The 19,928-nt window shown below is 41.2% G+C and overlaps 1 protein-coding gene across 12 annotated transcripts in view; it reads right to left on the bottom strand.

Moving 5' to 3' along the window:
* SLC8A1 (solute carrier family 8 member A1) overlaps positions 1–19,928 on the bottom strand; it is a 350,799-nt gene that overhangs the window by 261,998 nt on the left and 68,873 nt on the right. For 8 of the 12 annotated variants that reach the window (XM_045828234.1, XM_045828244.1, XM_045828236.1 and 5 more), the window contains one exon: positions 15,180–17,011. In XM_045828234.1, coding sequence (XP_045684190.1) covers positions 15,180–16,978 — 1,799 coding nt within the window. In that variant the 5' untranslated portion in view covers positions 16,979–17,011. Of the gene's footprint in view, positions 1–15,179; positions 17,015–19,928 lie in introns of all 12 variants that reach the window. The other 4 variants (XM_045828239.1, XM_045828237.1, XM_045828235.1 and 1 more) reach the window with 1 other exon arrangement.

Raw genomic sequence — 19,928 nt, 5'->3', positions numbered from 1 at the left:
GAGATTATTTACAATTTTTCTTTATCTTAATATGTATTAGGTACATTATTTTTATACAAACACCTAAGTTATTTTAAAGTCAGTGGCTTAACAATGATTAATATGGATTGAGTCTTTGCCATGTGTCAGGGATGGTTCCAACCTTTTTACGCATATTATCTCATTTACGTCTTATAAAAATCATTGATGTCCAGGTATTTATCCTGTTCACTGGGTGAGGAAAGCGGGGCAGAGAGACGTTGAAGAACTAGCTCAACATCACCTTCCTGGTAAAGAGCTGAGCGGGGGCCTGAACTAAATCATCCAACTACAGAACTTCTGCTGCTCAGGCCATGCCACCCTGTTCACATAACACAGGCTGCTTCCTCATGGGTCAGAATGCATTCTTGTCGTGGAGAAAGAAGGTGATCTCTTGCAACTGTGACCCTTGTCTGTGAAACTGTACAAACCCTGTTGGTGAGGGGGCTTGTAATTCTGAGGCTGTAGTAAATGTGATTAAGTTACCCTACCTATAACCAATTTTCATGAATGTGTTTCTTCTTAATCCTGACAACACATAAACTACTTAACACAGAGGAATGTTACATCTATTTATGTCCATTTGGATCCATTCATAGCATATCAGGCCCTGGAACGAAAGTCTAGGAATAATTAGCGAGTTTTTGTGCTCACTGCCGTAGTTAACAGTTCTTTTGAGGAAGCACACAATTTTAATGAAGCTATTTCCTAACCGTGGGAGACTCGGATGGCTTCCTTGCTCAAATACGCTCTTCAGACACCACTCCCTGTGTAGATCAAAGACAGCACAGGTGATTCTCATGGGTTTCAGAAACTCCTGTGAAATGCACTGGCAAGTAGAATGTCCTCAAAACCACAGGTGCTAAAATCGCAAAGGCCTAAGTCAGTCACAATAATAAAAATATACTATTATCATTAGAGTATCAACTACAAAAACACAAAATTTACTATGGATGAAAACTATTGGTGGACACTTCTGTTCCAATTTCATTTAAGTGTCCACTGAAAAGTTGAGTCTAAATTTACACTGCTTTTTTTTTCTTGCTGGTCATTATCACTGATATTTTAATTTATTTATTTTAAGAATATTTACAATCAGACCCTTCTTTTTATTAAAAAGAAAAAAGCTAGAAAGATTTCAGACGTGATTTTATACTTCATATTTGATTTATTTGTCAGCTTTTCTCCAAATACCATGTGATTCTCATACCCATGCAAGTGAAAATGCTTATGTCCTGTTGCTTGTTTGAGACTTTAGGATAAATAATATCCTTGCACAGTAGGATATAAATCAACATCCTTTAAGAAGGAACTCAAAGGCATACAAATCTGTAAAGTGTGTCAAGTTTTATCCCATCTTTCTTTGTAAATAATCTGCCTTATTTAAGGCAGATTTGTATTTGCTAATCCCTGTGTTAAGCAGGTAGGAATATAATAATGTGAGTGGAAGATGCATCACGTTCTGGGGGACTCTGAGCTCATCCACTGCAGGCACATGAAGTGGTGTCTCACTAGGTGTTGTGTGTAATAATACAGACTGATTCACCGCCTGATGGCTGCAAAGAAAATCCACTTCTCAAATACTGTATTTTATACCAACTGAAAAAGAAAATTCATGAAAATTATGCAAGGGAAATAGCCTACAGAAATGGACCCTCAACTGCATGAACAATGTAGAAACAGGCAATGAATACCTTGATTTCCCAAATGTAAAGATATTGTTCATGCCTTTCAAGGATCTTACAAAATGAAACACAAATTAAAGTGATTACAGAATTTCTAAGGAGTGAAACTGCATTCTTTGCTGCCTTTTATTTTAGGTACTGATTTTGTTGGAAAACAACATACTAGATTGAGACCAAAACTCTAGGAACCGTTGAGGTTCTAGCCACTGAGACAGCTAGGCTTTGGGGAAGCGAGTATCTGTACACATATCGGAATAGAAGGTCCCACGTTGAGATGTAGCAACCAGGTTAGTTTGAATGCTAGCTAGTTAGTTAGTATAACTTCTGTGTGCCTAGTGCACTGGGATATGACACAGTGTCACCTGTATTTTCTGCTGAGTAACTTGAGATTTGTGGTCAATTAAGTCTCAGATTTCTTTTTTACTTAAAAATATTTCCAGGTCTAATTGTTCTAATTTTATACTTACCTTCCTTGTGTTAAATTCTATATTGTTCTCACCTTGACTGATCTCTAATTACCTGGCACTTCATTAATTAAAATATTTAATTCTTCAATTATTTTTCTGTTCTATCCACAGCCTAATGTTTAAGTGCAGACTTGCTTTCATCTCTTGGAGGTTTACTCATTGTTCGTGTACTTTGCGATACCTTCCCCCCTTTTAAATGAATAAATAAGCTTAATGCATCATACATACATGATGAGACATGTATGTTATTACAGAAAGCATACAGAAACCTTGATTAGAAATGAATTGGCTTATACTGAGAGATCAATATGTTCTTCTTTCCTTTCTACACAGACATCCTGAAAAATACTTTTGGTTACACTTATAGAAGTATATGTATGTGATGTATATTTATAAGACAATGGGTTTCAATTCAAGAAAACCTTTTGGAAATGTCAACATTGGAGAAGAAGGAACACAGACAGATTTGTGTCATCTGGATACCAAAGAGCATAGACTACCTGGCTCGGCAGCTGTAGAAGGGAATGGACATGTTCTTCCAGGACAAGGCCTGAAGAGTGTCGTGCAGTGCTTGAAGAAAGCTGATGAGTTTAGTCTAACACAGCACACAGTAGCTTAGAGGCCCACCCAGCATTTCCCTAGGCTTGGACAACCAAGACTAAGAGCAAGATAAGAAATACAAGGTCACAGAGTCTCAGGAGGGTATAACACTGCTGAATAACTGCATTTTAGAGCTGGAAAAATAGTGCATGGTCTGTGTGGACCCTTTTTTAAAAAAACATAGTTGGTAACTTTTTGAATTCTGCAGAGACAACACTATTCATGCAGGGCCACAGACCTGCTCCAGCTGCAACTCTACCATTTCCCTGAAGACTAAGAAGAAAAATCACTTGTCTATACCCTGCCAATGAGGTTAGACTAGCAAATCATTGGAATCACTGGGAGTTGAGTTGTGGCGTGGGTATAATGGATTCCGTCTTCCATCGCCTCTAATTAATTCTTCATATCTGTCTCCATTCCAGCAGACGTGTTTACTAGCCAAGTTGTATTAAGAACCTTTTGAACAGCTTCATTAAAAAAAAAAAGGACAAGATGTGGGCAGGTGATGCAGACAGACAGAAACATCAATTACAAAGTCTTCTATGCCTGATGACTATCACTGCAGCGTTAACAAGCGTCTTCCACAGAAAAGCAGCCTCTACGTTTCGGAATCAGCACACACACAGAGAGTGGTTCGCATTAGGGCAACTATGCCGTGCTTAATTATTACCCCCTACATGATTATTAATACCGCCTTCTTTTACTCCAAACAGTGCTCCGATGTGGACAATAAATTACACACTCTATGCACATTGTGACAGGAATGGCAGTTCATTTAAGGCATTGAAACAAACTTAATAGGACCACTTTAATCAATTTAGTGGCCATGCATAATTTTCTTAAATCTTCTTCAAGTTTCTAGATTACACACCAAACAAGCCACAATGAAGAAGTTAATAGATTTTTGCTGAATTAATTGGTTGACCAACATATGGATGGATGGCAGAAGAAGAGGTTGAAGTTGGTGAGGGGTAAGTATAGGTTTAGACAGGAAAGACAAAAGTAATACATCCAGAATGAGGAGGTTTCATGAATGATTTGCTCATGTTCCCTGGTTGCTTTTAAGGCAGCATTAACACTGAAGGAAGGTGAAGTCACCCAACGCCATGGACCTGTTTGTTTGGGGTGAGAGTGACCCGTGACCCTGGTATTGTCACGTGAGGAATTTCTTTTCACAGCAGTTGTAATAGAAGTGGACAGCCCACCACTTCAATGCGGCCTACTGTTACTCCCATCATTTCCGTCGTAACTCTTCCCCAAACTCCAGCTCTGAGTAACTCCACGGAGCTTACAATCACCGCTCAGGCACACTGACATCATAGCTACCCCTCGGGGGCAAGGAGGTGCGGAGCCCAGGGTGTCACAATGCAATTTTTTGCCTCCTGGGACTCACAATTGAATCTAGGTGGCAAATATTTGTTAAAATATTCTTCCAAAGGATAGTTAGGGAATGGTAATGGGAAAAAATATATAATAAAGACTACACTAAAAAAAAGAAAGAAAAAAGAAATTCCATGAAAGGTTTGCAGGAACTGGGAGTGGGTATCCAGCCAGGCCACTTCTCCTGAGTCACACTTGCTGATAGCATATGAAAGAGACACAGGCCTGTCCCAGACTGACAGCTACGCTGCCTGGTGGGCTGTCATGATCACCAGCTGAGGTGTCAATAGTACCATTTCCAGTTTGGCTCTGCCACGTAAAACAATTCCTTTATTTCTCTGAATCTGAGTGTTCCCACATGTTAAAGTCTTCCTTCTTCCTTCCAGCTATCTATTAGTAGCCATCACTGCGGTGCCACCCCCGCCCTAAAATAGACGTGCTGATGCCTGAGAGGGTAGCTGTGAAGCTGGAGCAGAGGAGTGGGGACACTGTAAAGAGCACTGTGTTACGTAAAAGCAAAAGTCTCATGGCTGGCCCTTCCCATGTTTCTCCTTGTCGGCCCTCCATCTCTGGTCTCTGCATTATGTCTTCTCCCCACCCCGTCCTTTCCACCAAAATGATGGCTGCATTGATAGATCATACCCTGGGCAGCATCTTGTTATCATTTTGATTGTTTTCTGTAGTTGCCACTTTTACTAGGCTGGCAGAAGACAACTACATATGCCTCGAGTGCCCCTAAACACAAGCGAGCACACAAACAAACATACGCACACTCCACACACAGAATCAATGTTTGCTTGTGTGCTTATTTGAGAAGGAAGAGAAGACGAATGCACCCCGTGCCTAGTTCCAGTAAGCCTAGGGGAGACTTCCATCAACAGCCTTCTGGGAAGGAACCAAAGGCAATGACAAGAACTAACATTTGCTAGTTCTTACTAGAGCACTTACTAGAAGGTAGGTGCTGTCTAACTGGACTTAATCCTTTGAAAGAGGTCCTATTATCCTCAATCTATAGACGATGAAACGAAAACACAGAGAAGTCAAATATTTATGCATTTCTGCAATCTCTGAGTGACAGAGGAAGAATTTAAACCCCTGTTAGTTTGGCCCCAAAGCCTGGGCTCTCAATCATTGTCACCACAGAAGACACCTCTGGGCAGCCACAACACTGTCACAAAGCACATGCACTAAGGAGAGTGCACGTGAAGTACTTGACTTCATCAGGCTGTGACTTGGGTCCACAGTGAACACCTACCATTCATTCTTCTTCCACGTGTGGGAAGAAATACATTTCCAATGAACATAGCTAGAGTCAGGCACACTGATATCCTGACTCTAAAAAAGAAAAAAAAATGTACACTTAAATATGTATACATCACATATAATAAATCTATAAATATATACAGATATATTTAGATAGCAAATTCAAGAGCACAAAACTCAGTAGACTGGAAGACTGAAAAACTATACTGTAAAAATCCAAGACCCAGGTCCACAATGGTTATCGTTGAAGACCAAATGCAGCCAGATCAATTTTAGAGAAAATCGTTTACAGTGATTATGAAGTCATGAAACATTAGGAAAGATGTTCTTTTCCTGAAAGAATTCAGACCTAGGAATATGCTTCAGTTATTCAAACAACTAACTTTAGCAGGATCCTTTAGTCCTAGACAGTGCTGGATAAATCGGGACTTAATGTTTTATATTATTATGTTATTATATCTATTTTTATACTTATATTGAGACTTATGTTTTTATACTGACTATGTTAACACATTATATTAATATTCTTAATAGTCTACCATTGTGTCAGACCATGGGTAGGTCAGATGAATCACTTCTTGTAATACGTCTGTTTAAAGCACCCTAGCACTCAGCCATACAGAGTTCCTTTTTCCATATTAACAACAGCTCAAGCCCTGGCTGGCGTAGCTCAGTGGATTGAGCGCGGGCTGCAAACCAAAGTGTTGCAGGTTCCATTCCCAGTCAGGGTACATGCCTGGGTTGCAGGCCATGACCCCCAGCAATCGCACATTGATGTTTCTCTCTCCCTCTCTCTCTCCCTCCCTTCCTTCTCTAAAAATAAATAAATAAAATCTTAAAAAAAAGAAGTGGTTTTCTTTTATTGTGCTCTAAAATTAAACTCTATGCAAATAGGACTTAATTTCACTTTCCCACCTTTACCCTGGTAAATAGTGTGTGTGCGCGCAAGAGGAGAGGCACGGCCCCTTGCCGCCCCCTCCGGATCCCCAGTCTGCCCCTGCTCAGCCCCCGCTTCCCCCTGCTTTCTCTGCCTCCGCCCCCTCCCCTCTTCCCCTCTTTGAGTTGATACAGAAACTACCCCCCACAACACAGATACACACATTGAACTGAACGGCTCATTTAAAAACTGTGTCAAGTTAAGACTGTAACGTTTAGTGTGTGAGAATGAAAGCTGTCCTTTGGGAATTGCTTTTGTTTTATTGCACCTAAAATTAAACACTATGTAAACAGGACTCAATGTTACTTTCCCACCTTTACCTTTACCTTGGCTAGTAAATTGTGTGTGTGTGTGTGTGTGCAACAGCCAAGTTCTCTGTTGAAAGGGAATGGTTGGAGGCTTCTGTTAAAGTTATAATTACTTACATTTATAAACATATCAACAGTAAGTTTACTTTAAACAGACCAGTAATTTACTAGCAAAAGTTAAAGAAATAAAAAGAACTTTACTTAAAAAAGCAAATTAGTTACCAACACCCAAACACCGATTTTGTACAAAGTGTATCCGAATTGCCACAGGACAGCCGGTCTGATTTGGGGTCAAAGTTTCTCGTTGTTGTCATTCTCGTCTTCTACAACAACTGGAGCTCAGAAGCAAGAGCAAGTTGGAATTGGGTTTGTTTTTGTTTTTCTTTTTAACCTAAAGGTTCCATTTGCTCTAGGTAGGTTTGCATCAGATGAACTGACATATGGGTCACTTATTCTAGGAAAACCTCCCAGGCAGGAATTCTGACTGTTAATCACGCCCAGGAGCGTAGAATAGACCCTTTGAAAGAAAGCTCTCAGTAGCACTGATACAAGGTAACAAGCCTTCTGGAGCACAGGTTCTCTGCTGTCACTCATCTGCATTGTCTTTCCACATGGATAAAAAAGACAGACCAAGAAACTACCATTTTAAGTACGGAGAAAAGCTACATTCATTGTTCAGCCATATAAGGAAGTCAAAACGTTACAGGGCTAGTGCAGGCAAGGGCAGAAAGCTACTAATAAAAAGTTTCTTTTTTGACTTAGGAACAAAGGGTAATAAATACTGAGAGAGGAAATAATAGATAATAGTTGGTCAGGTCAGGTCCAGGGAGGGACTGTAGCAGCATTTTCCTTGCTTCTCAAACTCAGTTACTTGCGGCTTTCCCAGAGCGGGGGTGGGGTGCAATGTGGTTATTGCAGGTTCGAGGATCCCAGAAGAGACAACCACTGCTCTGATTTCTCCTTTCCGAGCTGCAGGAGCCATGCTGTGGTCAGGGTCCCCGCCTCACAGGCCTCCCCCAGGCCCCTGACCAGGTGGCTCCGATGTCACAGTCAGGCAGTCCTACCACTAAATTCTAGGTCCACTTCATTAGCTGTGTGGCCCAAAGAAAGTGACTTACTCTCTGAGCCTCACCTCCTTCATCTGTAAAATGAGTATAATAGCACACACTTAATAAAGTTATCATGACAAGAAATCAAATGAATATTGTAAGAAACAAAGAAGGAAGCTCCTTTCTCAATACATCTTGGACCACAACCACCTTCACCGCCATCATCACCTCCAACATCAGCAACAGGACTACCGCCACCACCGCCTCCACTGCCACCACCATACCCCAAATCACCAACTGTACCGTCCCCGCCACCACTACCATCACCACAGTTACTACCACCACTGCCTCTACCGCCATCATCCTCATCTGACAGAGAAGGTGAGCTTAATTAATTTGCTTAAAGTCACAAAGCTAGCAGGGGACAGGAGTAGAGCTCAAACTTAGATGTGGAGTCCAAATTGAGGGCTACTCCCACGTCCATCTTTATCTCAGGAAGTCTAACATGGAAAAGCGGTGGCATTTTGGTTCCGAGGGCCACCACAGGGCTCCGAGGGTACCCAGAACTCTCATATGTAAGCCTGAGAAAACCTGTATGTGGGAATATAATATCCCAGGCTGTTTCATTAATATCTGAATTACCGGGTTAAGTGAATTTCCTTGGTTGCCCTGTCATCGAATACCAGCCTGAGAGGTAAGGGACCCAAGTTCTGCTCATGCCCTTTGCCTCCACATCTTCAACTGTCACCGAAGAACACAATGCCTATTCCCACATCTGACCCTGCGGAGACCATTGTAAGAAGGAAAGAAAATGTCATCTGGAGCACCAATCCCCCGGAGAAAGGCAGGAAATGAAAAGGCATTGTTTATTCCGCCTGTGAAAAGAATGAGGCCTTGGCGGGCCCAACCTTTGGCAAATAGATGGGTATTACGTAGGTGGTATGAGGAGCCAGGAGAGGAAGAAAAGAGGAGATTTCCTTTCATTCTGCCCAAATTGTTGACTGCTTGCTTTCCCTCCCTGGACCTTCTGGACTCCCCACTGTCAGGTCAGAAAGTGCAAAGCAGTGTGGGAAGCCAGCAGCTAAGGTCCTGGGCTGCTGCAGCTGCAGCTGCATGCCTGCTCAATGAGCCAGCTCCGAGCCTGGGCTCCCCCAGGCTGGCTCACCCAAGGTGGTTATAAGGATCTTCTCTCGTGCCACAGACCCGCCTTACATTTTGGCTGTTCTCTCTTCCTTTCCTGTCACCTGGCTTAGAGCCACTTGTATTCTACTGTTGCAAAGATAACACCTGGTTATCTGGCATTTGCAATGTCCTGGGGCCTAACAGCTTTCCCATCCCAAAGAAAGAATCTCTGATGAGCAGATTTCAGTAACCGGGACAGGACGTGATGGCAAGACAGGGTGGGGCAAAAGCACATTTACGGTTGTGTATATGAAAAGTGATAGAATAATTAAAAATAATCGTATAAGAATAAACTCTGTTTCATGCACTCACAACTGCAAACCTAGGTTTGCTGCCTCCCCCCCCCCCCACCCGCCCCCGGCATTTCATATGAAAATCTCTACAGTCCCCAAGATCATGTAACCCATAGAAAATTTTCTATACCTCAGCTAACAAAGAGCAGCACAGTAACAAATAATCTTATTTTAGCTGTTATACCCTTAAGGTTGTTCCACTCAAAAGAATTAAGCATGTTTAAATCTCTTTTCCAGGGTTACCAGTGTCCTCAGGAAAGAAAATCAAAGAGAATTTCTCCCCACTTTACAAGTCGGTGTAAAACCTGCTCAGGTCTTACCACGACACTGGCAATACGCCGGGGGATGAGAAAACGGGGTGAGAGTGGGAGGCAAAACGGGTTGCAGGCTGCTCATGCAAACCTGTTCCTGGAGACCAAGGACTAATTCACGAGTGCAAAATAAAGTACCAACATTTTACCAAAAATCTAGTAAATTTTCTTTGGGAACTAACTACAAGGCACAATGGGGTACAGAAGGACAAACACATAAGCCTTTTCACTTTTCAAGTAGATCAGTTATTTATTTTTTAAAATGTTGCATTATTGAAGTAAAAACACCAAGAGATCTACCCTCTGAAGAGATTTTTAAGTGTCTGCTACAATTTTGTTAAGTACACACACAGCGCTGGATGGCGGATCGCTGGGACGCATTGGTCTCGTGTTACTGAAGTGCTCGTTTTACTGGTTACCCCGAAGCTCCCAGTTCCCCCCTGCCCTGCCCCTGACAACCACGGTTCTGCTCTCTGCCTCTATTAGGGGTTATTGTAGATACTTCATGTAAGTGGAGTCATGCAGTATTTACCTTCCATGCCTGGCTTACAGGGATATATCCTCAGGTTAATTTAAATACCCTTGTACTGATTTAAAATCCCATGAGAGAAAATAAAGGCTCACTGAGTCTTTCACTATGTTTGATAACCACCTTGTCTATTTAGTGAAATTGTCCATATTCCCAGGTTTACCAAGATAGGGCTCCATCTTGAAATGCACAGGACATTTTTTTCTCTTCAATGATGCTTTCTGTTTTTCAAAAGTAAAGTTAATATTTGTCAAAAATTTGGGCCTGTCCTACACCATGTCTTCATGATGATGTTTGTACTTACTGAGATGTGTGTTCTCACCTCCCATTTTACAATATAAGGAGTATATTTTTCTTTCCCTCATCGTGATTAGTCTAGTATTGGGCACAAATCAGAGCTCATTAAGTATGTGCAGGTTGACTGATATACGAAGTCTTCTCTAGTCTTGAACCAGTGAAGCATTTAGCCCTCTATGTAATGGCTTTGAATGATGACTCAGAAACGAGTCTATAATTTAAACAGTTCAGTGTGTCTAAACTATGAAACCTCCTCATTTGCTAAAATAAAATGTCTTTATGTGGCTGTGTTATAACCCCAAACAGTAATTAGCAATGGGAAAATTAGATCACAACACCTGGCTATCTGGTTGACATGGTAACAACCCTCATGTACATCATTCATGCAGATTCCTCCCGGCTGTAGTGGATTCAAAGTCGTAAATGTTTCTCTCTACTTTCACCCTGTCTTATTATTATAAGTGCTATGCATTCATGAGAGCACATGCATCTATAAAAACATTTCCTAGGGTTGTAATTTAGATTTGCAGATAATGCCACCTGTGGTTTGGTTCTAAGAATCAATAAATATTGCAGTCTGAAAAGATAACCCACCAAAGCTGAAGTCCATTAAAATCCCAAAATTATTCCATCCAAACTTCTCACATCAGCTTATTACCTAGGAAAATTTTATGTCAGTGCAAAATATTTATTTTTACCTATAATTAAATAGGTTAAGTTTTAATGCAACAGGTAAATTTGGTAGGTTAAATGTAGCAGATGAAATTCTTCTGCCATAAAGCAAATCTCCACTCTGCTGTAATCAAGGTAAAATGTGCTAATAGCCTTTCTTGTCTTACATTATTTTCTCTAGTATTTTTCGTCACTTCTGATTCCCCAAACACACACATAATTATTTTTCTGTTGCTTCAAGTTTACTTAATATTTTTTTTTTATATATATAGCTGTCTGCCTTCTTATATGTTTGATTTACTCTTAGAATTGAACCCCTCTCTCCTATAGCTAGGTCTTTATTCCTTTGAATTCTATAGAGCAAAAGAATACTGGTAATATAAATAGTGAAAACAAAGTGTTTATATTCCCTGGAACATAATAATAATAATGCCCTGAAATTTATATAAAAATACAGTTTTATTTTCTCTATTTCTTTTCCTCAACAAAGCAATGTAAATATTTAGTGTCAAATAGCTACATTTGTTAAGATGTCTTGCATAGTTTATTTCCTAGTTAATAAAGTTATAATTATATATGAAAATGTAACAGTTATTAAAATAAGATTAATTTTGGACAGATCTATTATTTAATAAGTTATGTTGCTCTGCAATGCCCAGTCAACTGATTTGCTAAGCAAAATATTATATAAATTTTCCAATCTACATACTTTGGTTTTTCAACACTACATTTTAAATATATAACAGTAAATGCTGGTGATCTTTTGAATTGTCTTCCAAAAATGATATTACTGCTAAGCTATACTAAGTACTATAATTAAATTTGATTTGTATCTACATTAATTAATTAACCTTAACATTTTCTGGAACAGTCAAGCAAAGCTAGAGCTTGGAAGAACAACATTTTGTAATAATTATCACTACTACACTAGCACCATTAAAGAACAACCATTAGCAGCATGCCAACTTTGTGGAGATTACCTACCAAACCACAAATCAAATTAGCATATTCTTCATTTATTTTTTATTAGCTGTTAACACTAGACAAAATTCCTTGTTGAAAGTCAAGATCAGCTGGCATGGGTTTAGTATTTGTCGTTGACTGAGTTTGTATGAACACATGGGCTGTTAATTACATCTATTTAATAGATTTTTCCATTATAATTTTAAAATGTTTTGCCAAGAATACATTTTATTAGAGACTACAAGCACCACATATCACTTAGTGGTGTTTTTCTCAAATATAGAATTTGATCTTAAAAAGTTCAGATTGAAATAATTCAACTCATTTCTGTAAAAAATATAAATGAATAGGCATAGACAGACTTATAAATTTAAATGACTTCTATACTAAAAATCAGATCAAAGATTAAGAATCTATTTTGTTCTGCAAACCAAAGATTCAGTGAAGCTGACTGCCTGTCGGTCCCCACCTTCAATCAGACTGGACCCTGTTTCTGCCTGGGTTAGTGGCTTCTAAAAAGTAGACTGCCTTGACATCCAGGCATTTCCAGGAATTTCTCTGTGATACCCTGGAAACAATCATAAATTCTGGCTCTGATTGGAGCATTAAACAAACAAACAGAAATATCTTTGAAGGATTTAATGAAGCACAGAGGTGTCAGCAGTCCCACCATGGACTGGAGGTTCTAGAGAAAGAAATCTCTCGGGATTAACTGTATAACTGGATGAGATGCAAGTTCCTTCTTAAAGATAAACTGGGTTGACTCTCCCCGTTCAGTTTCACCATGTGAGGACAACACTTCCTCATTTGGGTGTGACCGTGTGGGCCTGACACTGGAAGCAACTACCAGAGGAAACATGACCCATACCAAATATAGAATGAGGGAACTTTGATAATATTACGTGTTTCTAGAAACACTGGGTTTGAAACTTTGGTGCCTATCTTAAGGCTAAGTCGCAGTCACTCAATCAAATTTCTTTAAGCAAGAGACCTACTAAGCATCCACCACACTTTTCATCATTAGTAAAACTCTATAATGTCAAGATAAAATTTCTTTAAAATTAACATTCTAGAAAAGGAAAAAACGATAGGGCCGTAATTTCATTCAACTGATAAATAAAATGTTTTGCCATGCCTAAAATTTCATATTTCAACTGAGCAAATAAAGTCCAGAGGGAGATTTTAAAACTAGGAACTGTCAATGAGTCTAGAATAGTCCTAAGAACATGTATGCAGAGATGCCATCCTGATAATTCCAACAATCTTTACAATTTTTCACATGACGTATAACTTTCTAAAGCAGGAGTCTGGCACTGCTCCTCCTTAGCAAGAATTAAATCACTTTAATGGCTGAGGGTGTGCGTTTTAAATGGAGTTGGCAGAATAAATTATTCTATCAAATCACTTAGTCTTTTTTTTTCTGTTCTTCTACACTGTGCCCAAAAGAAGGCTATTTATTTACGGTTTGGTAAAAGTCCTGGACAGCAGAATAGACAGGAGAAGCATCTCAAATAAACAAGATCAGAGCCATTATTAAAGGAAAACAAAACCAAATTTTCCTGAGAAAATATCCTAAGTAAAATGAATAAACAAAACGAACACCAATGTGGTCATATTTAAGGGCTACCCTTGCGAGTTCACTTAATAACATCCAATACTCCTTTAATAACATGCAATATACTTTTATATGGCTCACAAGTACTACCTAATACAAGAGGGTTCAATAACTGAAATGATAGAAGATATAATGAGGAAGAATTCCTAGCAAAGGAATACAGTTTATATTCTAATGCAGGCAGGATCACATTTGATGCAAGGCCTTTGGGAAAATCCTTCCTGATATGTAGGGTATTCATTTGCTACCATATTACTATCATTTAATAAAGCACGTGTCCTAACAAAACACATCTCAGGAAGTGAAACATGAATATTATAAGAACCAACATAAAATACATAGTCATCAAAAGCTATCCCCCACACACACAGCTGAGGATGGGTATTATGATCTCTGTTTTGCTTGATTTCATTGTGGCATCACACCCAGTAATTGTTCATCTCTATAACACAAGGTCAAAGACATTGGAAGGCTGAGGAAAATCTATTCCCTCTGCCCCACCCCCACCCACCCCTGTGCTTGTTTTCTCTACACTTTCAGCAGGAGAAATTTCATCCTGGAGAGAATGTACTTGCCATTTCACATGTATATGCCATTTATACGAGTTACCCATCGGTAGAACAAACTATATTTTACATTTTTCCTGAAACCTAGGTTGGAAATGATGCACCAACATACTCATTTTATTATCTTTCATTGCACTGCAGATATCATAAATAGCTTCCTTTCTTCCTTCTTTCTAGTTTGGACATTGCTCATTGAGTCAAATTTTCTGGACAAGAGGAATATGCTCTCTGAATAGTAACCATCGATGGAAAAATCAGTGCACAGCCAGGCACTGCATGTTACAATGTTAGCAAACATCACTGTAAAGTGGCAACAGAAAGAATAAACCGTTCCCCACTTCTTTTCTCCGACCTGCACCCTGTCCACCAGGATGCTTGGACAGAATCTCACTTTTCTCCCCATCACTGTATCAGCAGGATAAAAGGGTTTGTTTAACCATGTGAAGTAAAATGAGACTGGAACTAAATAAGAGCTATATGACTTTTCCTTGTTGGCATAAAACTGAAAAAGCAGGATTGTTCATTAAGTCATAATTAAGCATTAACATTTAAGCAAAAAAAGTTATCTTATATCGTCACAAAACCCCAGTGTCAGAAAAGATCAACAGGAATTGTTTCCATCAGTCCCGATAAAAAAATTCTCTGCAGAGGTGTTCCCTCTCTAGGCTTTCCCAGTTAGTGCCCAGTAGCGAAGTTAGGGACCTGATATGATGGTGTAAATATCCCCTTTCTGTGTGTACATTATGCCATCCAAAATAGAACGCAAACTTTTCAACCCAGGATAAGTGGCTTGATAAACTGTCACAAGACTTATTTTACCATGATCTATAATGCACTTAAAATATGTAAAAGTGCCAAAGTACAAATAAAATCAAATTAAGATCTCTGTGTACAGAGCATTCCAATGGTCCGAGAGTGAGGACGGAGACTCGTGGTCTGGGAGGGTGCTCCACTCCTTGTACACCATTTAGTTTAAAAGAACATGCCCACATTCTCACACCCACAAACGCACTCAACGCCCATGTAAATAAAAAAGGAACTTACACAATTTCATCGTTCTGGAATTCGAGCTCTCCACAAGTGTCCTCGAAGTCCTCTCCTCCGCCTCGGGCCGTCCCTTCAATGGTTTTGTAGGGAACGATAACATTTCCGCGAGCTCCAGATGTTCTCAGTACTTTCACCTCCATGATGCCGATGCTCTCGCTCACATGGGTCACGGGCTCCTCGAAAGTGAAGATGCCGGCGTGGTCGTCATCAAAAATAGTCACGGTGGCCGTGGAGGGAGAGCCGAGGCAGGCGAGGGTGGAGACGTGGTTGGCCTCCAGGATGCCGTCGTCTGAAGCCTCCGAAGACACTTTGACATTGCTGAGATGCACGAGGAAATTTTCATCCTCCTCAAAGATGTCGTCATCGATGATGCCAACTCTGATTTCCTTCTGGGTCTCACCGGGCTTGAAGACCACAGTCCCTTCTGTAAACTCATAATCGGACCCAGCATTGGCCGTGCCGTCCTCGGTTCTGAAGTCGACAAACACAGTGTTGGTCAAATCCCCACCTCTGCGGATGATGGTCAGGGCTACCGTGCCACAGTTCTCCAGACACTGATAGGTCCCTTGTTCAAAGAAGATCTTACTGACGGGGTCGTTTTCAGCCACCTCAGTGTTGACCTCATGCATGCTGACCGCCTTCCTTGCTTGGTCGGCTGCGTGTCTCTTTAAAATGTTGCCAGCGCCAGTCATCAGGCGAGTGGCTTGAATGCGGTAAAATGCGCGACTTTTTTGCTGCTGACTCAGGACTTGGTAGTTAGCTAATTCTATTAATTGCTCTATTTCTTTCTCTGGATGCTTCTGCTTGAGTTCCTTCAGAATCCTAGCCATTTCTCGCCTAGCCTCTTCATCATCCTGGTCCCTCTCATCGACCTCCAGTACCAGAGCGCCATCTAAGAAATTGTCCACGTGGGAATTGACCACTTTCCCATCCATTTCAATTTCAGTCTTGGAAGATGGCCTGTCTCCTTCGTGTTCAATAATCATTCCCCTCTGCTTGCCAGCCCGGTACCTCTTATAGACATACTTGTAAAACAGAAGCCTCCTATCTGCTACCCAAGCAAACACAACGCAGATGGGAAAGAAGAAGAAAGTCAGTAAACCTTCCCAGACCTCCACGACTCCAGGAGAGATGACGGACAAAATAATGTAAAGCCAGGTATAGGCAAAGATGCTCCAGGCTGCCGTCACAAAGAACACACGCAAATGCTTAATCTTCCTTGTCTCTCCGTCTGGGACCACGTAAACACAAAGGGCGATGATGATGAACATATTGAATGCAGCACTTCCCACGATGGTGCTAGGACCCAGGTCTCCTGCAGTGAAGTTGTGGCCACACACTTCAATCACTGAGAGGAGAATCTCTGGAGCAGAAGACCCCAGGGCCATCAAGGTCAGGTTGGAAACCGTCTCATTCCAGATCCTCACAGTTGTCTTGGTGGTCTCTCCATTGGGCTTCTTTATGGTTATTTCTTTTTCTTGAGACGTGATGACTTCTATAGAGGACATGAACCGGTCGGCAATGATGGAGACTCCGAGAAACATGTAGACCATGGCCACAAAATACACAGTAGCTCTAGCAATTTTGTCCCCAAAGGAAGGGTCTTGGGGCTCCCAAATGGGTAAAATCACCCCTTTCTTACAGTAATAAGAGCCGGTACACTCGCCAGTTTCATTGCCTTCCCCTTCCATTTCTGCCTCAGCACTTATATGGTCCACGTAGGAAAATAAGACAGCCACGACGGCTAACAGATGAAATCCCAGGGAGAAGGTGGATGAGAGACTTACTCGCAGCATGTTGTACAACGGCAGACTCCCAGCTGTCCCAGCCTACTGGTAAAAATAAGACGGGGGTTGGGTGGGGGAAGAAATTGCATTGTTAGAGCCAGATCCAAGGCACGACTAACTCCTTACTTTTATTTAATTTTACCAACGACTTGTTTATACTTGACTATCACACCATGTATGGTAAATCATTATTCCAAGACTCCATCAGTGATTAAGTAAAGTTTATAACTTAATCTCACTGCTTGTGGATTTTCTAAATGTAGTCCCCATTCACTAAGCAATGCACACAGTTGACCTGCTGGAAATAAGCAGTTCAATTATAGCCTTGCCTCGCTGCATGCACATTTATGCATGTTAACAGCCAATTAAAAGGGGGAAAACATCCAAACTTTTGAAGCATTAAATCATTTTCTCCTTGTAGCTAATGCAGATTTTTCCCTAAATTTTGGTTGCTACAAATACCTTCCAGAAACTCTTTCATTGCCAAAATCACCTTATTAAGATCGATGCTTTAGTGGTGGTCCTGAGTTTCCTGGATGAGGCAATTAGGGTCAGGAATGTTACCTCCTAAGCCATCTCCTCTGTCACTAATATTATTTGACATTTTTATAGTCCTTTGTAAAGTGGGAGTAGAAGCTGCTTTGGAAGATTTTGCTAATTTTATTAACCTAAATAAATCTAAAAAAAAAGATAAAAAAAAGGATGCTTTGAAGTTCAGACTTTAAATTCCTACCAACACAGCACCTGGTGATAATCTTAAGTTCTGGAGCAACACCTTACACTAAAGTGCATGAAATCATGCCATACTCCTCCAAACTTCCTTGGAAACGCAGAGAAATCTTCACACGTGCCTGCAATCAAAGCTCAATGGTATTTGTACTTGAGGAAAAAAATTCTGCCATAATGTAATATTTCCACACATTTAGTACAGTTTTTTAAAGCATATTTGATGAGAGCACATTTCCTCCTAATTTTCAGCAAGCCCAGGTCTCCCGATGCATTAGCAGCTGGGCATCTGGTTCTTCAAGCACAGCTCTTCACATCTGTGTACAGACCTCGCTAGAGACTGCAGGCTGTCCACAAGAGGAAAGGTTGATACCCAGGCCCAAGTCTGGCTGTGTGTTAAGATTCTTGCCTGGCAGGCTGTGAAATCAGCATTACCAGCCATAAAGTGTTCCTTCTTGGTGTTGATGTCATACTTTCCATGGTCCTTCTAAAACACATCTTACTTCTATGGAGGTTAAAGTGACCAAAAAGTGCAGGAGCAATAATTCCATCTAAATTAGCTCATGTGGCAGAATGACAGTGACCACAAAGTAACATATGAGGGAGAGCTGTAGGCAATTAGGGTTATGGCAACACAGTCACTGAGCAACACAAAGCTTGGAAAGCAAAGCAAAGTGGTGCACTGAGCCACCATGGCTCCAAATTCACCCACCAGCTTAGGCAACACTCAGCTCTGGCCTGACATCCCCTCTCCCTCCAGGGATTGGTGGAATGCTAGAGCAGACCCTCCTGTGAGGGTCTCTCTAAGTCAGGGTAACTCTGGTCTGGAAGGTTAGTTATGATATCAGATAAAGTGGTGACAAGAAGGGGTCTAGAGTTGGAACACAGCCTTGTAACCCCGTAAAAAGTTTAAAGTGGAGGTGGATTAGACTCTTTCACAGTCTCAGCCATCTTCACCTACAATCTCTGGGAACTGCACCAGGGCCCAGGAGACCGCCCCCTCTACCCCGTCCCAGCCCAGCACGGTCTGGCAGACCTTCAGAGAACCCGCCACCACGAAAGCCCTTCACAGCTCATCACTGTTGGGAGATAAGCTCTGACATTTTTCACATACTAAAGAAGACACAACAGAGGGATGTGGTGGAAGAGTTCCATTCGAAGTAAAAGGCAGAGAAACAGAAGCACATTTGCAGAATACGCAGAAGTTCATGGTCACTGTGACTACTTGTTCTGTCATTATAGGGCTTGGGTGGATTGTAGGATCTCCTAAAACAAGGTAGCATTGACCAGCCCACAAGAGTAGTGGAAGGTCTAGTTCTAAGTCTCTCATGCAGCTGTTTCTTCCACAAATATTTATGTATGCCACCTAATATGTATGTCAGAATGACCTAGGCTCTCTTCTAGGTCCTGAGAATTTGTTAATAAATTTTTTAAAAAGTCTCTGTTCACAGGCCTTATATTCCAGTGGAAGGAAACAAACCAATAAACACAAGTGTCAGATGGGAAACAGTGCTGTAGTGGAGTGGGGAGAAACAGAAGGGCACGGGAGGCTATGCATGTGTCAGGGTGTGTGTGTGCCAGTGTGTGCAGACACACACAGCACATGTGATTTATACAGGATGGTTAAGAAAAGCCTTTCTGATATGGAGACATTTTAGCAAGGTCCTGAAGGAAGCAAGGGACCAAGCCTTATGGATGGATACTAGCTAGGAGAGAATTCCAGGTAAGCAGGGCCAAGGCCCTGATGAATGGGATTGTGCTTCGCATAGTGTGGGAACCACAGAGAAACCGTGTGATGAGAGGGCAATGAGCACAGGGAGCAGGGCTCAGGGATGGGAACACAGTGGTGATGGGCCACGAGGGCCACGGAGGCCACTGTCAGGCACTGACTTTGACTGAGAACGAGATGGGAGTCAGAGGGAGGCTCTGCTCACAAGGATGACATGAGCTGGTTTCCTTTTAAAAAGGACCTCTCTGCTGGTTCCATGGAGGAAGACTATAGGGGAAGGGTGGAGACAAAAAGACCAGCGTTTGACTGTTATTAAAAAATTTGTTCTATAAATGATCCCAGTGTCTGGCAGGTATGAGAATGATGCGGTGGAGATCTGAAGTTTAAAAAGGAGAAAGACACCTCTGTAGTGACCCTTGAATGATAGCTTTGAAGTGTCTTGGGAGCCCGTAAGGATCCGAAAGGGTGAGCAGCTGGCTACAGGGAGGGAGTAAACACGGAGCA

This window comes from Phyllostomus hastatus, unplaced genomic scaffold (genome assembly GCF_019186645.2).
Source record: "Phyllostomus hastatus isolate PE091 unplaced genomic scaffold, TTU_PhHast_1.1 phas_scaffold_78, whole genome shotgun sequence".
Classification (NCBI taxonomy): domain Eukaryota; kingdom Metazoa; phylum Chordata; class Mammalia; order Chiroptera; family Phyllostomidae; genus Phyllostomus; species Phyllostomus hastatus.
The sequence above is the reverse complement of the archived record's forward strand: the minus strand, read 5'-3'. Positions and strand labels throughout refer to the sequence as shown.